Below are 25,994 nucleotides of genomic sequence, written 5' to 3'. Positions count from 1 at the left end.
TTAACAGATAAAAGTGTAACAATGTTCAATATGTTACCACTATGAGGAAAATAAATAATATTCTCTGTTGCAAGTTTCTCCGTGTCTCTGTATCAGAACAAATAGCTAGCAGCTTTACAGTACATTACCGGTCCTTAGATGTTCAGCTATCCGTAATTTTAATGTTCTTTTGGTACGTCCTATGTACTGTTTAGCACATTTGCATTCTATAACATATATTACTCCCTTTGTGCTCCACGTAATTAAATCTTCTATCTTCCATTTAAATGTTTTCTTACGTGTAACACAAAGGGAGTAATATATGTTATAGAATGCGGATGGGCTAAACAGTACATAGGATGCACCAAAAGAACATTAAAATTACGGATAGCTGAACATCTAAATAATATCAAAAACAGAAACTTGAAACATCCTCTCTCGGCCCACTTCATTACAGTTCATAATGGCAATTTTAGCACTTTATCATTCACTGGTATACAAATAATAAGAAAAGTTTGGTGTGGAGGAAGTTTTATGTTGAAAATGTCCAAGGCAGAAAGCAAAAAAATATTTGAGTTTTCAACATTAGAACCGGGTGGACTCAATTCCAACTTCGAGCTGTTTGGATTCTTGTAGTGGATGCACTTGGAATTGATGGATACCCCCGGTTTATATATACGGTGGTCTACTCAATAATGACTGCATCCTCCTTCATCCCTTCAACTACTGTTCTTAATGATTTTATTGTTTTCAGTGACTGTATTATTGCTGCTATTTTTTTATTTATTTTTTATTTTATATTTTTTATTTGTATTTCAATTTTTTCATGTATTTTTATTTATTTACATTTTCAGTCCATTTTAATTTTGACCATTTCTATTTTTATTTATGTCTCTCATATTCACCACCTATTTCTTCATTTTTTTATATCTCTCAATCACTACTATTTTATCTAATACTAAATTAGCATCTATATTCACATTCTGTGTATTTACGTCTGAATAATATATTTTTTCACATCATAAACAACATGTTTGCATTTACAAAATAGAATGGCGTTCATACTTGTTATAGTCATTTGCCCTTTCTTTTTAAATTATCCCCAAATGTACTTGTTGCATTTATTTTTATATTATATGTCTTCTTTTAAATATTCTTATCATTAATATTTTTCTGTCTATATACACTTAAGTCTCAAGTTATATTCATTTCAGACATTGCAAACACCATCTGTACATTCACAAAATAGAACGGTGTTCATACTATTCATTGTTGTCTTTTCAGTTTTTGAGTCTAATTGATTCCTGGACACACCTGTCATATCGTCAGGCTTACTATTAAAAAGATATATTTTTATGTTACAGTTCACATTACATGTAAGGATTTTATGTTTAGTTTGTGGTTTAATTGTGAGACCGCAATGTAAAGTTTTGCCCCCTATTCACATTAGTTTTGCTTCTTGCTTTCCTTGCGACCTGTTTTCTATTTCAGATCTTGTTTTCTATTCCAGACCTTGTTTTCTGATCCAGGCATTGTTTTACGTGTGTAATCAATTGATTGGATCCATGCTTCTATAAAATGACGACCATGTCCAGTCTAAATTATGACTACTGAAGAAAGGGTTTATTTTTTATACCCTGAAACGCGTCTAGTCAGTTGTGGACTATCACTGAGACTACATTCCGAATGCACTTAACACAACAACAACTACATTCAAGTTCTCTGTTTTAAACTTACCTGGATATCCTGCTATACCGGTCCAGAGATGATCCTGCTGCTCCAGTCCAGAGCGGACTTCCACTCTAGGCCAGAGTGGACTTGCAACGAGCCGGGGCAATCCAAGCACATCCTGCAGGCCACGCCATCCTCACGAGGTAGAAGTTTTCATCTTCGGTCCAATGCAGACCTGACCTTGATGGCGGGACATTCCATCTGTCAGTGCCACCTCTAAAAATTTCCAACGCCGACGCCTGCCAGCGCCGGGACCCGGAGGTGGTTCACCTGCAGTGACCATACTTAGTGCTCTTTCCATCTAGCCCAACGGGAGATCTCCGCTCATAAGGACCGGTAATGTACTGTAAAGCTGCTAGCTATTTGTTCTGATACAGAGACACAGAGAAACTTGCAACGGAGAATATTATTTATTTTCCTCATGGTGGTAACATATTGAACATTGTTACACTTTTATCTGTTAAGAGGAATTCGTTAGAACATTGCATACATCCTTGCATCCTTTCCATCTTTACAGTGAAAAAGGACTGGTTTCAAGGACACTATCTAGCAATTAAGTGTCCATAATCCATAGTCCATAATTTAGTGCATTCTGTGATAGAAGAAATAGTCTTCTTTATATATCAGTGTCAGCCTGTATATTTTAACTTTTTAATAGGTAAATGCATATTCCTCTCAAAAGGGGCCCCTTGTGAGGTGGTATTCTCATCATTTTTTATATCATTTAATAAAAATGATATATTTTAGTACAATTGAAGAACGATCCTTGGTTCTTTAATTATAGTCTAATCTATTACATTTATTATACCTTCCTTGAGGTCTGGGTACTTTTGGTTCTTTCTAGTATGTAAATAAGGTCTTTAGTAACCCCCTTCCACCGCCAAGGACGTATGCATACGTCCAAGTTGCTAGCTAGTTAGCGCAACTAAACGTATGCATACGTCTTAGCGATCTCCTTCATAGCACAATGCACTGCAAGAGATTGCCGATCTCGGCAGCATTAACCCCTATAGATGTTGTGATCAGTCCTGATCACGGAATCTATGGGGTTGACAGGGGAAGGAGGCTCCCCCTGTTCACCAACAATGATCCTGTGATGCGATAGCGGGATTCTGTTGGTTGCCAAGGCAAAAGGAGGCCAGCTGATGGCCTACTGTCTGCCTAGTATGGCAGCCTGTGAGGTCCAGCCATAGGCAGTGTAGTACTGGCTGTTATAATGTTCTGACTGTTATATTATACAGTACAGACTACTATACTGTGCTGCAGTACAGATATAGTGCAGCATAGTATAACCTGTAAAAAGTGAAAAGTAAAAGAATAAAAGGTTTTTAAATAAACTGTAAAAAAAAATTAAAATAAATGCCCCTTTCCAAAAAAAAAAACCAAAAAACATTATTACGCAGAAAAAAAAAACAAAAAAACACCCAAACCTATACATTATAGGTATTGCCACGTCCGTAATGACTTGTACAATAAACCAATAGTGATATTTATCCTGCACGGTGGACGCCATAAAAAGAAAAAAAAAAGAAAATTGTGGTCTAAAACGTGGATAGAAAAGATCAAAAGGTAGCATGAATTACAAAGATGGTACCAATAAAAAGTACAGCTTGTTCTGCAAAAAATAAGCCCTCATACAGTGGCATTGGATAAGAAAATAAAAAGAAGTTATGGCTGTCAGAACATGACAACACAAATAAGGGGGAAAAAGGATTTTGTTGAGAAAAGGGAAAAGAACATAAAAAAGCTATATAAATTAGGTATTGTCATAATCGTACCTACCCATACCCATACCTACCAATATTTTGGAGGTTTTTTTTAACAAAAAATGCTGCATGAATCAACAAAGATTTACCACTAATATAAAGTACAATATGTCACAAAAAACAGACCAGTATGTCACCTCATTAGGTAGATAGGGCCCCTGATAATTAAGTCACCCAATAAGGTAGGTTGTCCTCCCTTCAGGTAGGTATGTCCCTTTATCAGGTAAGTACTTCCCCTCTTCAGGTAGGCAGGCAGGTAGGGCTCCACCAGTATGTAAATAGGGCCCCAGATATATATATATATATATATATATATATATATATATATATTCCCCCAGTTGGTAGGCAGGTAGGGCTCCCCCAGTTGGTAAATAATGTCCCAGATAGATATGTTCCCCAGTTGGTAGAAAGGCAGGGCTCCCAGCCAGAGCCCCAGATAGATATGACCCCCATTAGGTAGAGCTCCACCAGTAGGTAGACAGGCCCCCCTGCTCTCCTCCTGTGCCAAATTATTCACTCATTCATTCACTCACAAAACACAAAGCAGAGCTGAATGCTTGAAGAATTCACCTGCCCAGCGCCCCCGGACTTGCTTTTACCGGGCGTCAGGCAATAGGATTTCCACACCCCTGATACATTGAGGAATTATGACTGTGTAAGGGTTAGGGTGGGTTCACATCAGAGTCATTTCCATCACTCTATTCCATTAGAGAATTAGAGAACTATTACATCTCTGTTATACTTAGCTGTCATCAGTTCCACTTTAATTTCCGTTATATCAACAGCAATAAGTACCGAGCATGCACAATTTTTTTTACCGTCATAAATAACTGACATCCTAACATACATTAGTAATTTAACACTGAAGTCTATGGTAATGGAGGTAATTTCCCTTAGTTTCCGTTATTTTTACATCCGTTATTGCTGCTGAGCATGCTCCTAAAAAAATAACTGGTTAAAAAATAACTGACATTAATGGAGATTAACAGATGTTTTAATGGATAAAAACGGATGTTAATGGCCTGTTATTTTATATTTAATTTTAACATTAGTTAACATCAGTTTTTTGTTAATAGTTGCCCCCATATAGTTGTAGGCCCCTTTAAAAGTTTGAGTAGGCCCCTCTTTTAATAGTTGCCTCCAGGGGGGCCTGGAGCCCTATGGCTGCACCCTGCCAGTAACTCCCATGCTAGAAACTATGATGGCATTGTCCCTGCAGTGGGGTAACCGGACCCTTCACCTACAGGCCCCGTCTCACCCCCAGCGACTGGGCCCGCATGTGAAGGGGAGGCCGCCAGGGGATTCCGGACACCTGTCCCGAATCTCCGAGCAGCGGAAACTTTCAACACTCAGTGCACCTTTAAGACACACACAGTGTTAAACGCGCGCCGAGGTGGCTGATGTGACAGGAAGGAGCAAGTGGTGGCAATGTAAGGGGGCCTAATAATAATCTATGGGGGCAATGTAAGGGGGCCTAATAATAATCTATGGGGGCAATGTAAGTGGGCCTAATAATAATCTATGGGGGCAATGTAAGGGGGCCTAATACTATATGGGGGCAATGTAAGGGGGCCTAATGCTTTATTGGGGCAATGTAAGGGGGTATAGTGCTATACAGGGACAATGTAAGGGGGCCTAATGCTATATGGGGACAATGTTTAGGGCATAATACTCTATGGGGGCAATGTTTGTGACAAGTTGGAGGTGGAGACGAGTTGTGATCGAGAAATGTCTTCATGATGACCCAGGACAGATGGAGAAGAAAGAGAAAAGTGAACGACTCTGATAAGAAGGCGCCCCCTGTTAGTATGTACCTGTAATCATATATACGGTCTGCAGAACCTGTGTACGGCTGGTGATATTCTGGCCGGTCACTCTATGGGTAGGGCAAATTCAGCGCATCCGCAGCATGTTTGATCCCTGTAACTCCCTGTAACTCTGTGTGTCCACTCATAGTGGGGAATTTCCTGAGACAGTAACAAGTTGACTCACAAAGCTACCCGGCTGCAGCAGGGATCATGCTCTGCTGTCGCTCTGTGACTGCTGGAAGCACATCTGCAGAGACAAATACACTGCAGATGCGCTATGTGAGACTCTACCCTTAGAGGGGTATTGGTCTTTGTATAGTGGCGGGGGGCCCCAACATTGTAAGGGGCCCCAACTGTGTAAGGGGGCCCAACATTTCTGATGAAGCGAGATACAGGAAAAAGGCCAGATAGCGCAATCCACTCACATGTCAGTTATAGGTAATAATCTTGTTTATTAAAGTCAAACACAACGCGTTTTGAGGCTTGCACATGCCTCTTCATCAGGTAAAAACAGGCTTACATGCATGCAGGGTAAAATGTCTGTTTTTAAACAGGGTTTTTGGCGCCAAGAATCACAATGTAACCGCCCCCTGGGGGATCGCAATCCCTACGTAAGCCCGATGTTAAACATATGAACACAGCCTAAAAATACATCAAAACAATATTCATTAGTTTTGAAATACAACTAAAACAACTTAAGTTTCTGTAATAAAAATAAAGACGCGGGGCTCGGCTGGCATGCGCTCATATTTTCTGCATCTGGCCGCGGGTCCCTGTTAGTGCATGTTCCAGAGATGTAAGATACTAATGATGACTGTTGTGGGTGAACACTGATGGGCGCTACTACACAGGGGCCACCTGTGAAAGATACTAGTGATGACGGTCCCCGTGTACGGATAGCTGTTTTAAGAGAAAACTGATGGGCGCTACTGCGCAGGCGCCGAATGCGGAAAATACTAATGATGACTGTCCCTGTGTTACGGGGATCGTGTGAATCTTTGATGTGCCACGGCTTGCGCTGGTAAGCGGGTCTGAACATAGAGAGCTGAAACAACACTGCCCAAAAAGGCTTCTTATTGATGGACAGTGGGATTACTAGTAGTAGATAAGTGGAACCGGTGGGTATAGTACAAACCATATGGAGAAAGAAGATGTGCTAGATATATGTGGCACTATAAGGCTTCATGTGGTAAGTACAGTAAAAAAAAACTGTGGGTATGTCGATTGCCGCAGAGCAAAGAATAATAGGATAAACATGGTAATATAAGTGTACTGAATATGTTAATGAAACCATATATATGTGAATATGTTAATAAAACCATTTTGGACGTTCGACCGATGTTTATTCATCCTTGATCTTAGTTGTTGTATGGTCCGTCCGACATGTTGTAAATTACATTCACATTTCAATAAGTAGATGACATATGTTGTGGAACAGTCGATCTTGTTTTTTATTCTAAAAGTGTTGCTTTTGAATGTTTTTGTCCCATGTTTAAAGGGGTACTCCGGTGGAACACTTTTTTTTTTTTTAAGCAACTGGTGCCAGAAAGTTAAACAGATTTGTAAATTACTTCTATTAAAAAATCTTAATCTTTCCAATAACTATTAGCTGCTGAATACTACAGAGGACATCATGACCATTTTAGGAACTGTCCAATGCAGCATATGTTTTCTATGGGGAATTTCTCCTACTATGGACAGTTCTTAAAATGGACAGAGGTGTCAGCAAAGAGCACCGTGGTCATGATGTAAGCAGAGAGCTCTGTGTTCCAAAAAGTAGAGAATTTCCTCTGTAGTATTCAGCAGCTAATAAGTACTGGAAGGATTAAGATTTTTTTAATAGAAGTCATTTACAAATCTGTTTAACTTTCTGGCACCAGTTGATAAAAAAAAAAGTTTTCCACCGGAGTACCCCTTTAATATTCAAGCAACACTTACAGGAATTCCTGCCACATTTAAAGATACCGGGCATTTTTTCAGTGACCCTTGTGATGGGTTGTTTGCTTTTGAGTCGACTGGGAGCTAGTTTACTTTTAAGGGTTGCAGCCCTCCTGAAGGTCAGGTGTGGTTTTTGGGGATGTGTTAGCTTAGGACTGGGTCTTTTAAAAGGATGTCCCAGTTTTTCTCCAAAATCTGCCTAATGGTGGTGTGCTTCGTAGAGAAGGTGGTTATGAAATTGTGTTTGAAATCTGTTTGTGATTTTCCTTTTTGTTTTTTCAGATTCTCAGCTGTTTTGCACTTTATATTATGTTCTCCGGGCTCTGTACGTCTTTCTTCCGCCTCACTCCTCTCCTTTCTGTCAGGGCTCGCTGGTAAGCTGCTTTTATGATTTTCTTAGAGTATCCTTTTTCGATGAGGTGGTTGGATATGGTGTTGCTTTGGGCCTTGTAATCTTTAGTTTTAGTGCAATTTCTACGTATACGGTAGAATTGCCCATATGGTAAATTTAGTTTCCACCTTCTATAGTGGCAGCTACTATAAGATAGAAGGCTGTTAAGTCCACCTTTTTGAAGTATGTTTTTGTTATGATTTTTCCTTTTTCATTAGATAATTCAAGATCCAGGTATTCCATATGGTTATCACATTTTCCGGTAAGTGTAATATTGTAATGTTTCTTGTTGAGATGATTTGTGAATTCCGTGAATTCTTCTCTTGTTCCGCTCCAGATAAATAACAGATCATCAATGTACAGTCATGGCCGTAAATGTTGGCATCCCTGAAATTTTTCTAGAAAATGAAGTATTTCTCACAGAAAAGGATTGCAGTAACACAAGTTTTGCTATACACATGTTTATTCCCTTTATGTGTATTGGAACTAAACCAAAAAGGGAGGGGAAAAAGTCAATTTGTACACAATGTCACACCAAACTCCAAAAATGGGCTGGACAAAAATATTGGCACCCTTAACTTAATATTTGGTTGCACACCCTTTGGAAAAAATAACTGAAATCAGTCGCTTCCTAAAACCATCAATAAGCTTCTTACACCTCTCAGCCGGAATGTTGGGCCACTCTTCCTTTGACAACTTCTCCAGGTCTCTCTTATTTGAAGGGTGCCTTTTCCCAACAGCAATTTTAAGATCTCTCCACAGGTGTTCAATGGGATTTAGATCTGGACTCATTGCTGGCACTTCAGAACTTTCCAGCGCTTTGTTGCCATCCATTTCTGGGTGCTTTTTGATGTATGTTTGGGGTCATTGTCCTGCTGGAACCCAAGATCTCGGACGCAAACCCATCTTTCTTACACTGGTCTGTACAGTGTGACCCAAAATCCGTTGGTAATCCTCAGATTTCATTATGCCTTGCACACATTCAAGGCACTCAGTGCCCGAGGCAGCAAAACAACCCCAAAACATCATTGAACCTCCACCATATTTCACTATAGGTACTGTGTTCTTTTATTTGTAGGCCTCATTCCGTTTTCGGTAAACAGTCGAATTATATGTTTTATCAAAAAACTCTATCTTGGTCTCATCTGTCCACAAGACGTTTTCCCAGAAGGTTTTTGGCTTACTCAAGTTAATTTTGGCAAACTGTAGTCTTGCTTTTTTATGTTTCTGTGTCAGCAGTGGAGTCCTCCTGGGTCTCCTGCCATAGTGTTTCATTTCATTTAAATGTCGACGGATAGTTGGCGCTGACACTGATGCTCCCTGAGCCTGCAGGACAGCTTGAATATATTTGGAACTTGTTTGGGGCTGTTTATCCACCATCTGGACTATCCTGCTTTAACACCTTTCATCAATTTTTCTCTTCTGTCCACACTCAGGGAGATTAGCCATGGGTTGCAAACTTTTTTATAATGTTGCGCACTGTGAACAAAGGCAAATCTAGATCTCTGGAGATGGACTTGTAACCTTGAGATTGTTGATATTTTTCCTCAATTTTGGTTCTTAAATCCTCAGAGAGTTCTCTTCTCCTCTTTCTGTTGTCCATGCTAAGTGTGGCACACACAGACACACAATGCAAAGACTAAGTGAACTTCTCTCCTTTTTATCTGCTTTCAGGTGGGATTTTTATATTCCCCACAGCTGTTACTTGAATCAGGTGAGTTTAAAGGAGAGCATCACATGCTTGAAACAATCTTATTTTTTCACAATTTTGAAAGGGTGCTAATAATTTTGTCCAGCCCAATTAGCTTTTTTCCCCTCCCTTTTTTGGTTAAGTTCCAATACACACAAAGGGAATAAACATGTGTATAGCAAAACATGTGTTACTGCAATCCTTTTCTGTGAGAAATACTTCAATTTCAGGGGTGGCAACATTTACGGCCATGACTGTATCTCTTGTATAATTTTATATTGCTTGTCCAAGGGTGATTTTCGTTGACATATTCCTTTTCAAAGGCGCCCATATACAAATAGGAGAATGCCGGCGCAAACCGTATGCCCATGGCGGTCCCATGGGTCTGCTGATAAATTTAATCTTCAAATGTGAAATAATTGTGGTACAGATTGAATCTAATGCAGTCTTTGATGAATGTTTTTTGTGCACATGGCATGGAACTGTCCTCCTCTAGAACTTTTTCTATTACTCCAAGGCCTAATTTGTGGGGAATGTTTGGGTACAGGGATAAAACATCTAGGGTTGCCCATAGATAGCTGGGTTACCATTCCACATCTTTGAGTTGCTCTATCAAAGATGGGGTGTCTTTCAGGTAAGAATGCAATTTGATGACAAATTTCTGGAGTAAAATGTCCACATACTTTGACATATTGCTCGCAATTGAATTGATCCCCAAAATGACTGGTCACCCTGGGGGATTGGACATATTTTTGTGGACTTTAGAGAGATGATAGAATAATGCTGTTTTAGGATTTTTTGTTTCAATGAATTCTTTTTCTTTTTTGTCAAAATGCCTTTAGTAAAAGCATCTTGTGCCAGGTCCATACACATCTTCTGATATTTTTCTGTTGGATCAAAGGTGAGTGTAGTGTAATATTCTAGGTCCTTTAGAATTCTATAGGCTTCCTTGGTGTTGTCTTCACGGCTTTATATCACCACCCCTCCTCCCTTATCCGCACTCCTGATCACTATACTGGTATTCTGTGACAATGTTTTTAGAGCTTCCTGTTGTTTTTTGGTGAGATTGTAGTCTGTCGGGCCTTTCTGTTTGAGATTCCTGAATTCTACTGCAGTTAGTTTGAAAAAGGTTTCTATGTAGTGACCTTTATGGTGAGTGGGAAAAACGTGGATGGAGGTTTTGAAGAGACATGTGCAAGCCTAAAAACCTGTTGTGATTTGGCTTTAATAAAGAAGATTATTACCTATAACTGACGTGTGAGTGGATTGCGCTATCTATCTGACATTTTTCCTGTATCTCACTTCCCTGCAAACATCGGCTAGGAATCCTTCCATACCGACCACGGGAAAGCAGCACCACTCCTCTGGATCTATGCGCATATAGTAGTTGTGGCTCATACACAACTATCCAAGGTGAGCATTTCTGCTATTTTGTTCCAACACGAACACACCTGTATTCCAGAAATACCATCCCATGGGAAGCTCTGCATTTTTTTCCTATTTTTAGAGTGTTATTTATCCAAAATTTCTGATGGCAGCCCTGAACATAGACATAAGGGTCTTCTCTTTGCTGCCCCCATTGGTAAGCTATGTCAGAATGTAAAATTTGTCAATACAGGAACAGCAGCAAACAGCTTGTGAAGATGCTGGAGTAAACAGGTCCACAATGAACTATAGTATAGTATATTGGCAGTAAAATGTGTCCTACAATATATCAGCACACCTGAAAGGCCAGTCAGCAAGAAAGAAGCCACTGCTGCGAAACAGCCATAAAAAGGCCTGGTTGCAGTTTGTAAATGCACATGAGGACAAAGATCTATAGAGACATGTCTTCTGGTCTGATGAAACAAATATGTAACTGTATGGTCATGATGACCGGGGTTATAGATGGAGAAAAAGGGGAATGCCTGAGAGCCTAAGAACACCATCCTAACCATAAAGCTCAGTGTGGCTGCATCATACTGTAGGGTGCTTGACTGCACATGCTGTGGGGGTGTTTGGCTGCAGGATGGACCGCTGCATTTAAAAAATAGATGGCATTATGAGGAAGGAATACCAACAGTATTCCTCCAAAGCCTCATCCAAAAGAACATTGAGGTTGATTTACCAAAACCTGTGTACAGAAAGAGTGGTTCAGTTGCCCATAGCAACCAATCAGATAGACTTTTTAAAAGGGCCTCTGAAAAATGAAAGAAGCTATCTGATTGGTTGCTAAGGTCAACTGCAACTCTTCCTCTACACAGGTTTTGATAAATCCCCCCCACATGTACTGGCCACATGATTGTGTGGTGCTATTTTTCTAATAAATTAGCTCTGTTTTTCTATTCTAAACCCCTAAAGTGAAATAGACAGTTAGTTTACCTGCACTAAACCCAATTACAATAAGGTATCACTTACCCAGATCTATGGTCCAGTTCCTAAGATACACCCTGTATATAATAGAGGAACCCAGCATCCCCAGCATCCCTGCCTCTGTCCCCTCTGCTCCCATATGACCAACCACTTCATGAATATTGATAGGAATCCTTCACCAATATAAGCACAAGGTAGGTGGGCATTTAGCAGCAGAGGGGAAGAAGGCAGGGAATGCTAGGTATAGTAGGTTCCGCCTCCATTGCACAAAACTGGCCATTTCCAGATCAGCAATGTCGGTTAACCCCTTAAGGACCCAGGGCGTACTGGATTAAATTATTCAGCAGGCCCCCCGTGCAACCAACCACTTCATGAATATTGATAGGAATCCTTCACCAATATAAGCACACGGTAGGTGGGCATATAGCGGCAGAGGGGAAGAAGGCAGGGAATGCTAGGTATAGTAGGTTCCGCCTCCATTGCACAAAACTGGCCATTTCCAGATCAGCAATGTCGGTTAACCCCTTAAGGACCCAGGGCGCACTGGATTAAATTATTCAGCAGGCCCCCCGTGCAACCAACCCAACCCTCCCCCCCTCCTCCATGTCGCCGATCGCCACAGATCGCCGATCAATTCAGATCGTCAATTTGCAGCTATACCGGGCACTGGTGCCCCCTCACGATCATCCTGATTCGTCGTCCGGAATAAGGACTCCTGTTGTGGGGGTGTCCCTAATGGCCCCAGCTCCTCCCCTATTCCAGAGGGCGAGAGTGGATGCCGGGAGTCCTAATCTGGACCTGGGGCCCCGATCCCCGGCATCGGGGCCCCAGGAGCGTAGACAGGGGCGGAGGCGTCAGGCAGGAACTGGCAGAGCAGCAGCAGGAGGTAAGGCCATGACTCCTGGATATGCCTAGCAACAACTCCCAGCATGCATAAAATGGCATACTGGGAGTTGTTGTTATGCAACAGCAGATGGCACAACTACAACTCCCAGCATGACCTTTGATAGTTTGTGCAAGCTGGGGTTGTAGTTATGCAACAACTGGAGGTACATTTTTTCTATGAAAAAGTGTGCCTCCAGCTGTTGCATTACTACAGCCCCCAGCATGCACTGACAGCCAAAGAGCATGCTGGGAGTTGCAGTAGTGTGCCTCCAGCTGTTGCATAACTACATTTCCCAACATGCACTTTGGATGTCAGTGCATGCTAAGTAGTTTTTGCAACAACTGAAGGCACATTGGTTGCGAAACACTGAGAGTTTGTTACCTAGCTCAGTGTTTCGTAACCAGTGTGCCTCCAGCTGTTGCAAACTACAACTCCCAGCATGCAGATATAGACCATACATGCTGGGAGTTGTAGTTTAGAAACAGCTGGAGGCACACTGATTGTGAAAAACTGAGTTAAGTAACAAACTCTCAATGTTTTGCAAGCAGTGTGCCTCCAGCTGTTGCATAACTACAACCCCCAGCATGCACGAACAGCCAAAGAGCATGCTGGTAGATGTAGTTTTGCAACAGCTGAAGGTTTCATTCACTCGGCGGGGGTTAACAGTGAGTTTCTTGCTGCAAGTTTGAGACGTAGCAAATTTTCCGCTGCAGCTCAAACCTCAGCGGGAAATTCGCTGTGAACCCCACCATGTGAATGCGCCCTAAAAACACTACACTACACTTACACAAAATTAAAAGTAAAACACTACATATACCCCTACACAGTCATCACCCCCCAATAAAATGAAAAACGTCTGGTTTCCAAAACGGAGCCTCCAGCAAAATGACAACTCCTAGTATTGACTGTCCAGGCATGCTGGGAGTTTTGCAACAGCTGGAGGCACCCTGTTTGGGAAACACTGCCCCTATGCAAATCCCTAATTTAGGCCTCAAATGCGCATGGTGCTCTCTCACTTCGGAGCCCTGTCGTATTTCAAGGTAACAGTTTAGGGCCACATATGGGGTATTTCCGTACTCGGGAGAAATTGCAAACTTTGGGGGGCTTTTTCTCCTTTTACCCCTTATGAAAAGGGGTCTAATCCAGCATGTTATTGTAAATTTTTTTATTTTTTACACTAACATGCTGGTGTTGCCCCATACTTTTTCATGCTGGTGTTGCCCCATGCTTTCACTGCACCCCTTATGACATTCCGTGAGGGGTGTAGTTTCCGAAATAGGGTCACATGTGGGGGGGTCCACTGTTACTGTTCTGGCACCATGGGGGCTTTGTAAATGCACGACTTTCATTCCAAACAAATTCTCTCTCCAAAAGCCCAATGGCGCTCCTTCTATTCTGAGAATTATGGTTCTTCCGCAGAGCACTTTACATCCACATATGGGGTATTTCCACACTCAGAAGAAATGGTATTACATATTTTGGGGGGCATTTTCTCCAATTACCTCTTGTAGAAATTGTAAATTTTGGGGAAAAAAATTATTTTTTGTGAAAAAAATAATAATAGTTTCATTTACACATCTGACTTAATCGAAAAGTCGTCAAACTTTATGTGCCCTGAGGGGAGTAGTTTCCAAAATAGTATGCCATGTGGGTTTTATTTGGCTGTTATGGCGCCATAGGGGCTTTCTAAATGCGACATGCCCCCCAAAAACCATTTTGGCAAAATTTTCTTGGATTGTAGTGCGCGTGCAGAGAACTTTACGTCCACACATGGGATTAAAGCTTTTGGGGGGCATTTTCTCCTATTACCTCTTGTAAAAATGGTAAATTTGGGGGGAAAACTGCATTTTAGTGAAAAAAATTATTTTCATTTACACATCCGACTTTACCGAAAAGTCGTTAAACACCTGTAAGGTGTTAAAGGAAAACTGTCACCAAATCCCCCCTTCTTTTGCAGTTCTGGCACCATAGGGGCTTCCTAAATGCCCCCCAAAAAAACATTTCAGCAAAATTCACTCTCCAAAATCCCATTGTCACTCCTTCGCTTCTGAGCCCTCTAGTGCACCCACAGAGCACTTTACGTTCACATATGAGGTATTTCCTTACTCAAGCAATATTGAGTTTCACATTTTGGGGGTCTTTTCTCCCTTTACCCCTTGTAAAAAATTCAAAAACTGGGTCTACAAGAACATGTTAGTGTAAAAAATGGAGAGTTTGAATTATCTCCTTCACTTTGCTGCTATTCCTGTAAAACACCTAAAGGGTTAACACACTTACTGAATGTCATTTGGAAAACTTTGAGGGGTGCAGTTTTTAAAATGGGTCATTTATGGGGTATTTCTAATATGAAGGCTCTTCAAATCCACTTAAAAACTGAACTGGTCCCTAAAAAATTCCGATTTTGAAAATTTTGTGAAAAATTGGAAAATTCCTGCTGAACTTTGAAGCCCTCTGATGTCTTCCAAAAGTAAAAACATGTCAACTTTATAATGCAAACATAAAGTAGACATTTTGTATATGTGAATCAATAGAATCAATATATCATTTAATTGGGATGTCCATTTTCCTTATAAGCAGAAAGTTTAAGGCTAGGTTCAGACTACGGAATTTCCGACAGAAATTCAGTTTTAAAATTTCTGTCCGAAATTCCGCTTGCTAAAAAGTACATGCGAGTCAATGGGATTACCGTGCACCTGTTCATACTTCGGATTTTTTCACTCGGAATTTGCGTGTCTAATTTCCGCTAGAAAATTTCCGCATGAAGAAAGGTGGTGCTCTTTCTTCAGACGGATTTCCGCAGCAGAATCCCATTGACTTTAATGGGACTCTCATTTCCCGGCGGATTTTTGTTCAAACGCCGAATGTAGGCAGATTGAAAGTGGATTACATGCGGAAAATCCGCACTGATTTGAGTCAGAAATTTAAATATGATCAGCCCACTGGTTCTTGGACTAGCCCACATTGAAAAAATTGACTGACCTGGTTTGGGTCATGTGATCACATGGTCCAAAAGGGGCTGAACTTGGCTCTTAGCACTCCCACTGTTTTCTGCTTGTAATTGAAGCGGAAATTTAAGGTGGATTTGGTGGCGTCATTTCTGTGCGGAATAGCGGCGGATTACTCGCTGAAATGACAAAATTACGCATGAAACTGAAAAACGCCTTTGGAGGTGGAAAATAGTCGCGGAAAATTTTGCAGGCAGACAGTCGGAAATTCTGTAGTCTGAACCTAGCCTTAAAGTTAAAAAAATGGCAAATTTTTTTTTTCATCAAATTTTGGAATTTTTACCAAGAAATAATGCAAGTATCGACAAAAATTTACCACTAACATAAAGTAGAATATGTCCCGAAAAAAACAATCTCGGAATCAGAATGAAAAGTTAAAGCATCCCAGAGTTATTAATGGGCTGGGTCCTTAAGGGGTTAATATAGGGTTGGCCCTACAATGGGTCCTGCTGAGTCCATTGGACTAGGATGGCACCTTTACAGGGGCAGCAAATTGCCTCCCCGAGAAGATTTTTGACTCCTTTTGCAACCCATGACCTCCTTTGCGACCATCCATCATGGTGCCGCTCAGGGTGTATGGAGCTGGCTCCTGTCTCAAGCCCGCTCCATACCCAGCAGCCCCCAGCTAACTTCAGTAGCTAGGGACTGCTGCTAATTGGCGGCATGCAGCGAACGCCCCAGCCCGCTGTTAACCCTTTAGATTACCTTCACAAGGCTCTACCAAATGATTGCAGATCACACAGAGCAATGAAGTTCTATGGAACTGCATTGATCTGTATGAGGAATCTAGTGATTTCTCCAAAAATCCCCTAAAGGATCAATAAAGTGTAAAAAAAAAAAGTTTGATAAAGGTTTAGAAAACACACATTAACCCCTTCCATATTATAAGTTCAAATCACCCCCCTTTTCCCATTTTCCATATAAACACCTGAAAACATAATAAAAACAAACATATTAGGTATCGCCATGTGCATAATTGTCCAAGCTATTAAAATATAACATTATTATTATTATTATTATGATTAATAATCCTGTACGGTAAATGGCATAAAAGTAAAACAATCCAAACCCCCAGAATTGCGTTTTTTTAATCATGTCCTTATGGGGGGGGGGGGGTCAGCATTTTACTCCTCTCCTGGACCCAGGCTGCACAATGTCTTGGGCCGGCCCGGGGCTAAAACATCATGTATCTCTGGAACCAAGCGGCAGAGCTGGGAAAGTGATGCCTCGTTGTAATCCAGTTCACCCGCATTATAACCCTATGTATTGAATTTAGTGCAGGTCAACCCTGTACTGTATACATATACGAGTTTGTAAAATAGTTTTAAAATGGTTAAAAGGCGTACCTTCCCTTCTAATACTATCCAGATGACATTTGTAGTAGTTATGGAAACAATACATTGCAGAGAAGAGAATTACACATTTTCTAGGGCTATCCTTTAGTCATATACAGGAGAAAAGAAAAAATCAAAAGCCCCTAATAAGGACATATTTGCCACAACTTCTAATTTTACTGTAACACTGGCCAAATGCCACTTGGAGTCTCATCATAAAGCTCTACCCGAGCAGCTCTTTATTAGAAACTCTTCATTGTTCTAGCTTGGAAATGAAGAATAGAATAAATCAGACATGTTGAAAAGTTGGAGCTGGCAGCATGGAAAGCATACTGGCACCTACACCAAGAACTTAAAATAATTCAGATCACGGTTCAGGTACTTTAACACATGTTCTGTTGTAACAACCTGCTCCTGTATTCAAAGCCAATGAATTAGGTAATGCTACAGATATATTACACATCAAAACTGTACACTTAGCCCACACATGTTACAATGGCCACCGTTACAATCCTTCATATCATTGGATTATCATAGGATTGTGGATGTAGTAGAGAGAATACGTGCATAAAAACATGTACACCCCCCACACAATTTCTTATATTTTTAGTCTGATACCATAATTTTATACAAGCAGGGTACCCTATGTTGTCCAGTCTTCACAGCTAAACTCTAAGCTCTACAGAACTCCTTATGGTGGAAACAGAAGTCTAAGCTTTTAATATTTTAAAAATCCATAGAAAATGGATAATGAATGAAAAGATCGCTTTTGTCTGACAATTAATTGCAATTTTATTTGACTTTGTCAATCCTCATGCTAAATCCAAACATTTTAAAGGTGTTGTCCCTTGAATAAATATTCATCTCCTCTGTAAGACCACACTAGCTTGTGACTAGATATCACAGTTATGTACTTGTTATGGTGCCCCCTTGTGCTCTTTTGATTTACTTTTCCAACGTCCATACAATGTGTCCAGTGAGGGCGGTCGCACATGCTCAGTAACTCACCCACAGCCTCTTGTACACAGCCATTATAGTTATGCCTGGTATTATACTAGGCCAGCCAACATGAATTGCTGCACAGAAGTGTCTTTTTCTCTCTCAGAGAGACGTACGGAAAGAATAACCATAACAAGTCTGTAACAGCAATATCTAAACAATAAAAAGCTCATAATTTTTTGCCTAATACCCAAATGGAGTAAATTAATATAGAAGTTATCCGACAGGCTGGACTAACATGCCACAACCCCTCAGTGCCTCTGCTCTGATGGGGCCTGGTCCACGCTGCTCACCACATCCCGATGACATCTAAACATAAGGAAGTGCCCACTCAGCCGATCACTGGTGGTGTGAGCTACCTCAGGCAGTGATTGGTTGAGCAGCCACTTCCTCGAGATGGGACTAGGAAGTAGTGAGCAGTGGGGACTGGGAGCTATCAGAACAATCACACTGGAGTTCCTTGCGTTGAGATAGGACTAGAAAGTGGTAGTGAGCAGTGGGGATTGGGCACTAACAGAACAGTAACATTAGGGGTTTACAGCAGGAGAGTACTGATTCTTTTTTTTTTTCAGCTCTTTTTATAGAGCCATGTCAAAAGTTTTAATCAGCTGTTGTTTTAGTCTCCCATCCCGAATTTTACAGCACTGGGTTCCACTCCGGCTAAATCAACTTTCATCTGAAACCTCAAATCTATGCTGGAGATGTAGACTGGAAGTAGGCTCCTTTCTTTACATTTGGTGGGAATGCTAGGTAATTCAAAAGTTCTGGAAACAGTTTCACTCCTTAATTAATAGTATTGTTGGGCAACCTATAATTTGGGGTCCAGAAGTTGCATTATTATTTTTAACAACAAATAGTTTACCAATACCACAGTTAAATATAATATGTCTTTTTTTGTCTTGTGTCTTTTTGTCCTTAATGGGCCTTTATTTCTTTTCTTTCTTGATCAAGTTTTCCTTTTTTTTTTTTTTTTTTTGTATACTTAATAAACTCTAATAAAAAATAAAAAAAACTTTTAATCAGTTGGGTCCAGGTACTAAGACCCCCACCGATTACAAAAACAAATGGGACAAAAGTGCTGTTTCTACTTCATAGACTTCTCATGGAGCCCGTCAATGTGGGAGACGGGCTTTATGGAAAGTCTATGGGGGAGATTTATCAAAACCTGTCCAGAGGAAAAGTTGCTGAGTTGCCCATAGCAACCAATCACATTGCTTCTTTCTTTTTTGAAAAGGACTCTGAAAAATGAAAGAAGCAATGTGACTGCTTGCTATGGGCAACTCAGCAACTTTTGCTCTGGACAAGTTTTGATAAATCTCCCCCTTCTGCTGTAAAGAAAGAGAAAAAGCCTCAGTTAAGAGCTTCTCCCATCTGTTTTAGTGATCAGTGGGAGTCTCGGCACCTGGACCCCTACAGATCAAATAGTTCATGAACTATTTCTCCCGTTACTATCTTCCATCACAAAATAATGGCCATTATTAATAACGGGCTATAACGGGTTAAAAAGGCAATTAGAAAAATCCCATAGATTATAATGGGATTTTCTAACGGCCATATAGGATTTTGTAACTGCCGTTTTACTGCCGATTTTCTGACGGAACTTCGAAAACGGAGTAACTATGTAGTGTGAAAGGGGCCTAACACTGTAAACACAAGCTGACTACAAGAATGCCCACTATAATTACAAATACTGTGTTACAACGTTTTTCCACACAATACAGATACAATGTTGTTCAGATATAACATTAAACTATATTCTCTGTGTATCACTTCTATCCACAATCCCTTAGTGTACCTATGTTGTGTACCTATTATAATATGTTTTGCCCTGTAGTGTTTCCACACATTTGTTTTTTCTTGTATAGAAATTGCACGTCTAAAACTACTGGCCTCTATAATTTCGGTTTGCGGTGGAGGAAACCATGTCCCTGAGAATTCTGTATTCCAACCCATTGAATAAAAAAAACATGCATATGGATAACATATATGGCTAAACTCCAGGGCAGCTCTCAGAGTACATGCATATTTCATAAGAACTTACTACGTTTCAAGGGGTGAAAGGTTATCTAATAAAAAGATAGAGCTGGGTATACAGATTGGCTCTCCATTTTGGCTTATGAAGGTATATGATGGCTATATATCCAAATAGGCTGTAGATACAGAGAATGTGTTCATGAGACAGTCTCTTTAAATGGACACTCTCATTAAAACAAATTTTTGCTATTAAAGGGGTACTCCGGTGAAAACCTTTTTTCTTTTAAATCAACTGGTGCCAGAAAGTTAAACATATTTGTAAATTACTTCTATTAAAAAATCTTAATCCTTCCAGTACTTATTAGCTGCTGAATACTACAGAGGAAATTCCTTTATTTTTGGAACACTGATGACATCACAAGCACAGTGCTCTCTGCTGACATCTCTGTCCATTTTAGCAACCATGCATGGCAGATGCATGGCAGATGTATGCTAAGGACAGCATGGTGGCTCAGTGGTTAGCACTGCTTCCTTGCAGTGCTGGGGCCTTGGGTTCAAATCCCACTAAGGACAACAATAAATAAAGAGTTATTATTATTATTATAATGACGTCAGCAAAGAGCACTGCGCTCGTGATGTCATCAGAGAGAATTCCAAAAAGAAAAGAATTTCCTCTGTAGTATTCAGCAGCTAATAAGGAAGGATTAATATTTTTTAATAGAAGTAATTTACAAATCTCTTTAACTTTCTGGCACCAGTTAATTTAAAAGAAAAAAAGGTTTTCACCGGAGTACCCCTTTAACTCCTTATGGTAAATAAAAAAATGTTCTTATATACTTTGTTTAAAAAAAAATAAAGTTTTCTATGTTTTATTTGTGTTTAAAAAAGCTGCCACTAGGTGTCTCCCTACTTGTCCAGACCACATTTCCTTCCATCTTGTGCACAGACTTTGGACTCCTGTCCAAAATCAGGAAATGATAATCCAATCCTTATCCAATCATAGCTAATCTCACACACTGAAACTCTTTTATTATAAAATGAAAAAACCTTACACAACATAAAACCAAGTTCAAATGACTGTAACAAAAATAAACAAAACTGAACATAAATACAAACTTTCTATTTCAAAATAAAAACTGAAACTTTCCTAACCAGCCAGCCCAGGTTATAATAAATAATAACAAATAATGACCTACCTATAATATTCTATTAACATACAGTCCAACACACACACATTCCTTAACACGTGGCGGTCATTTTTCAATATAGAGCAGAACGGCCTATATTTAACACGAGGCTTAACAGCGGGTCCCGCGATATCCCGTATGGGGAGTGACGCACTCACACAATCAGCGGCGTCTGAGGTCACGTCCGGTCTCCGGTCTCTGCTTCTTCACAGATCAAGTGTATACCTGCTTTTCTATTGGCACACATATCATATACAGTGGTCCCTCAACATACGATGGTAATCCGTTCCAAATGAACCATCGTTTGTTGAAACCATCGTATGTTGAGGGATCCGTGCAATGTAAAGTATAGGAAGTTATACTCACCTGTCCCCGCCGCTCCGGACCATCACCGCTCGTCACCGCTGCCCTGGATCCATCGTTGTCGCCGCTCCATCGCTGTGGCCACATCCCCGTCATGTCCCCGCCGCTCCGGAACATCTCTGCTGGCCGGGAACGTCGCTCTCACGTCGCCGTCATCACGTCACTACGCACGCCGCTCCTATTGCATGACGGGACGGCGTGCGCGGGGATGTGATGACGACGATGGAGAGCGCCAGCGATGGAGGGGATCCTGAAGAGGACGCTCCGGAGCCCCGAGGACAGGTAGGAGACCATCACCGAAGCACACGGGGCACCGAAAACAGCTATACAGCAGCAGCTGAAGCAATCAGCGCTGCCGGATAGCCGTTTATGCGATGGCCCCGACATACAAAAGCATCGTATGTTGATGCTACCTTCAACATGCGATGGCCTCTTAGAGGCCATCGCATGTTGAAATTATCGTATGTCGGAGCCATCGTAGGTCGGGGGGGTCACTGTAAATGCTAAGGTCATCCCAGTCCACATCACACCTGGACAAAGCCGCTCTGGGCGAAACGCGTCGGATTTGTGGTGTGGGGCTGGGGTGAGTCCTGTCTTTCTTGCACGAGCTGTCTATATGTATACTGGCTGCTACTCTCACTGGCACTATTGCTATTTGCACAGTCACTTATTCTTTGTTTTTGCTGCTATTCTCATGCTGCTATTTTATTTATTTGTGGATTGATTTAGCACCATTTTTCTTGCACAGTGTTTGCACTTCTACAGCACCAGCACTTTATACAGTAGAGTGAGGTCTCTATACTGTATACTTATACTCTATCTATTTACTTACCTGATTTCTTAGACAGGACTTTTCACCCCAGTACCCCCCTTCTTTTAATCTATATATTTAAGTATTTTTAATAAAACATTTATTTATATGTAATGATTGATTTTGTATGCATACCCTATGAATTATTTAATAAAATATTTTTAACCATACACCGTATTCGGTTTTACTCCTTGGGGTTTCACATACCGGTGTATTCCACACACCTATTGGTTTTACGTTCCTTAAAGGGGTACTCCAGCCCTGAGACATCTTATCCCGCCACTGGGGACCCCCGCAATCTTGTTTTCGCCACCCACCCGTTTGAGCTGCACGCCGCGGTGTCCGCTCACAAACAGCCGGGTGGCATCGGAGTATCGTGACATCACAACTCTGCCCCCGTGTGACGTCACCCCCCGCCCCCGCTATGCAAGTCTATGGCAGGGGACCCTCGCGGTGAGACATCTTATCCTCTATCCTTTGGATAGGGGATAAGATGTCTCAGGGCCGGAGTACCCCTTTAACAACATAAATAGCTTTCCTCCCCGTGATCAAAACTTTAAAATAAAATAAATTAATAAATAAATAAAAATCCAGACTAGGAACCATAACCTCACACTACAATTTTTTTTTTTTTTTTACAATGGGAATCAATGGGCGATCTCTGCCAATGTATACCCTAAATATAGTGTCATATGTTAGAGACTTCTCTAGGTATACATAAAAAAGCATATACTACTTAGCTTTTCTATGCAATCAGACATATAGGGTTACTCCGCCCCTAGACATCTTATCCCCTATCCAAAGGATAGGGGATAAGATGTCAGATTGCCAGGGTCCCGCTGCTGGGGACCCCCGGGATCTATCATGCAGCACCCACCTTTAGCGGCTGTCGGAACCGCTGGAGGTCCTCAGGCTGAGTCCATCTCAACCACGAGGACGAAGCATAGTGACGTCACAGCTCCGCCCCCGTGTGATGTCACGCTCCACCCCCTCAATGCAAGTCTATTGGAGGGGCCTGACAGCTGTCACGCCCCCTCCCATAGGCTTGCATTGAGGGGGCGGATCGTGACATCACACGGGGGCGTAGCCGTGACATCACTATGCTCCGTCCCCCGTGATCGCCAGTAATCAGACCGAACACGCTCCAGGGACTGATTCTAATGGGGTGCGGCATGGAAGATCAGGGGGGTCCCCAGCCGAGGGACCCCCATGATCAGGCATCTTATCTCCTATCCTTTGGATAGGGGATACGATGTCTTAGCGTCGGAGTACCCCTTTAATAAAAGGCATTCGATATGCTATAATTAGCCTATATACACCACTGCATATGCATTTATAAAATATGTCAGAGAATAAAATTGGAGACGTATGTCAAAAAAACTCCTGGAATATATCTCCGACATAAAGAAAAACACTAGAAGTGAACAGAGCCTTAAAAAAAAGAAATGAGTTAGTTGTAGTACATCGGTCTGGTCTGACATCTAAAAGTTGTTAAAAGCGTATATGGGGCGGTCCAGACTACAAAGCAAGAGAGATGTGAACTGACCACCTGACTTTCATTTCAGCCCTTACAGTACCACATTGCAGCGCCCATATGCCAATCTAACATGTAGTGGCCAATGGGTGCACAGTTTTGCCAGTCATCCAGTAGTTTTACTGGAAAAATCTTGTGGCTATTGGCCACCACATGCGGATGTAGGTTTTGTTCACATGCCATAACTGCAATATGGGACTGTACCTTTAAATGCTAAAAACAAAGATGATGATTGAATATTACAATTGTCTATATATATATATATATATATATATATATATAAGTCCATCTATGAATCTATACTATGAATCTATACTTCTTACAACATTTGACATGTCATTGGTGGGGTCCCGGCTATAAGTACCAGCTGATTTCTAAAATGTATGGCAGTGTTTCCCAACCAGGGTGTCTCCAGCTGTTGCAAAACTACAACTTCCAGCATGCCCGGACAGCCAACGGCTGTCCGGGCATGCTGGAAGTTGTAGTTTTGCAACAGCTGGAGGCACCCTGGTTGGGCAACACTGAGGTATGGACTATGAAGCGACTTGTTTTTTATTAAATACTGGTCATGGAGGGGTGTACACTAACATTCCAGTCTATTATTATAAGCCCACCATTCATTCATACACCGGCAGGACAGACGACATATAAAGACAGCTTCACCCAAGCACTGACCATCTTAGTCGGGATCCTTTCATCAGAATGGGCTCTTTAAAAGTGTCCACCGGCTGTTCGGACACACTGGGGGTTGTGGTTTAGCAACAGCTGGAGGCACCCTGGTTGGAGACCACTGGTTTAAGCCATTCTTCTGTCACACAGTGACTCTCTGAGGCAGTGTTTCCCAACCAGGATGCCTACCTACGGTTGTTGCGGAACTACAACTCCCAGCATGACCGGACAAGCCTTTGGCTATCTGGGCATCCTGGGAATTGTAGTTTTGCAACATCTGGGGGTCCACCACTGCCATAGGAGTTGGGATCAAGGCGACCACCGAACGTGGTAAATAGTGGCATCTCTTTGTCTGACAACTGGTAAGGAGACACCCAAGCTTTTTAGTGAGAGTCCCCTTTAAGACTAGGGCTGTGTAGGAAGCAGACTCTCCATCCAGCCAGTCACTATAGGAAAAGTTACTAAAATACTCAATGTGGCAAAGAAAGTTTGTTACCAAATAGGGGGCACCCACATAGCAAAGGTGTATTGTCCTACAAACTGGGGGGCCAATTCCTAGACAGTGCAGCCTCTCCTTACCTTGTCCTCGGGGAGGTTCTGCAGCAGCTCCTTCCCTGTAGACGTCTTTATCTCCACTCCGTGGTTCTCCGCTTCTTTGTCGCCGCCCGTCTTCTCAGGAGTCTGGCTGTTTGCCCCTTGGCGGGCAGAGTTGCTTTTTCTACCCCCTCTCTGCCCCACGCTGAGGGAGTCAAAGTCTATAGTCTTACTCTCATAGGCGCCCTCCACATTGCAGAACATCCCCCCGTACTTCACCCGGGGAACCTGGTCTGCCGTGCCCGGGCGGGCCAAGTAGAATGGCAGGTCGTCTTCCTTGTCCCATCCCCTGTTGCCCGATGCCATGGCTGAGACAGAGCGGAGCTGAGCACGGTCCTGAGAGAAGGGACGGGAGGAGAAGAGATGCGCAGCTCGGACACAGGTGGCGCTAATGAGCATGACGTGAGCTCAGTGACACGAATACATAGGCAGGCACGGGGGGGACCGAGGTCACAGGGCGGCACACCTCCCACCTGTCCCGGGTCACCCCCGGCTACACATGAGCCTTCCTGCTATCAGCTACGTACAAGTCATGCAGGGATGTTGCCGAGGCTGGAGAAGCCTGGCTGAGCCTTGTAGTCCTCCAAAGAGGGGGTTCGTATACATGAACTGAGGTAAAGCACCGTTATTAGACTTCATACTGCACTTCTAGTGCTTACGCCCCCTATTGTTGAGTCAGGTGAAGGCAGAGTGTGGATGTCACTATGAAGGCAGTGTTTCCCAACCAGGGTGCCTCCAGCTGCTGCAAAACTACAACTCCCAGCATGCCCGGACAGCCAGAGGCTTCATGCTGCACTTCTAGTGCTTACGCCCCCTATTGTTGAGTCAGGTGAAGGCAGAGTGTGGATGTCACTATGAAGGCAGTGTTTCCCAACCAGGGTGCCTCCAGCTGTTGCAAAACTACAACTCCCTGCATGCCCGGACAGCCAGAGGCTGTCCGGGCATGCCGGGAGTTGTAGTTTTGCAACAGCTAGAGGCACACT

General features: G+C 42.0%; 1 protein-coding gene across 1 annotated transcript in view; it reads right to left on the bottom strand.

The window, feature by feature from the left end:
• The window catches only part of DPYSL3 (dihydropyrimidinase like 3), a 137,764-nt gene extending 112,349 nt beyond the window's left edge, over positions 1-25,415 (bottom strand). The window contains exon 1 of the mRNA XM_056574867.1: positions 24,997-25,415. Coding sequence (XP_056430842.1) covers positions 24,997-25,410 — 414 coding nt within the window. The 5' untranslated portion in view covers positions 25,411-25,415. The remainder of the gene's footprint in view (positions 1-24,996) is intronic.
• Between the last annotated feature and the right edge of the window lie 579 nt (positions 25,416-25,994).

The sequence above is a fragment of the Hyla sarda genome, chromosome 4 (assembly GCF_029499605.1).
Source record: "Hyla sarda isolate aHylSar1 chromosome 4, aHylSar1.hap1, whole genome shotgun sequence".
NCBI classification, from domain to species: domain Eukaryota; kingdom Metazoa; phylum Chordata; class Amphibia; order Anura; family Hylidae; genus Hyla; species Hyla sarda.
The sequence above is the reverse complement of the archived record's forward strand: the minus strand, read 5'-3'. Positions and strand labels throughout refer to the sequence as shown.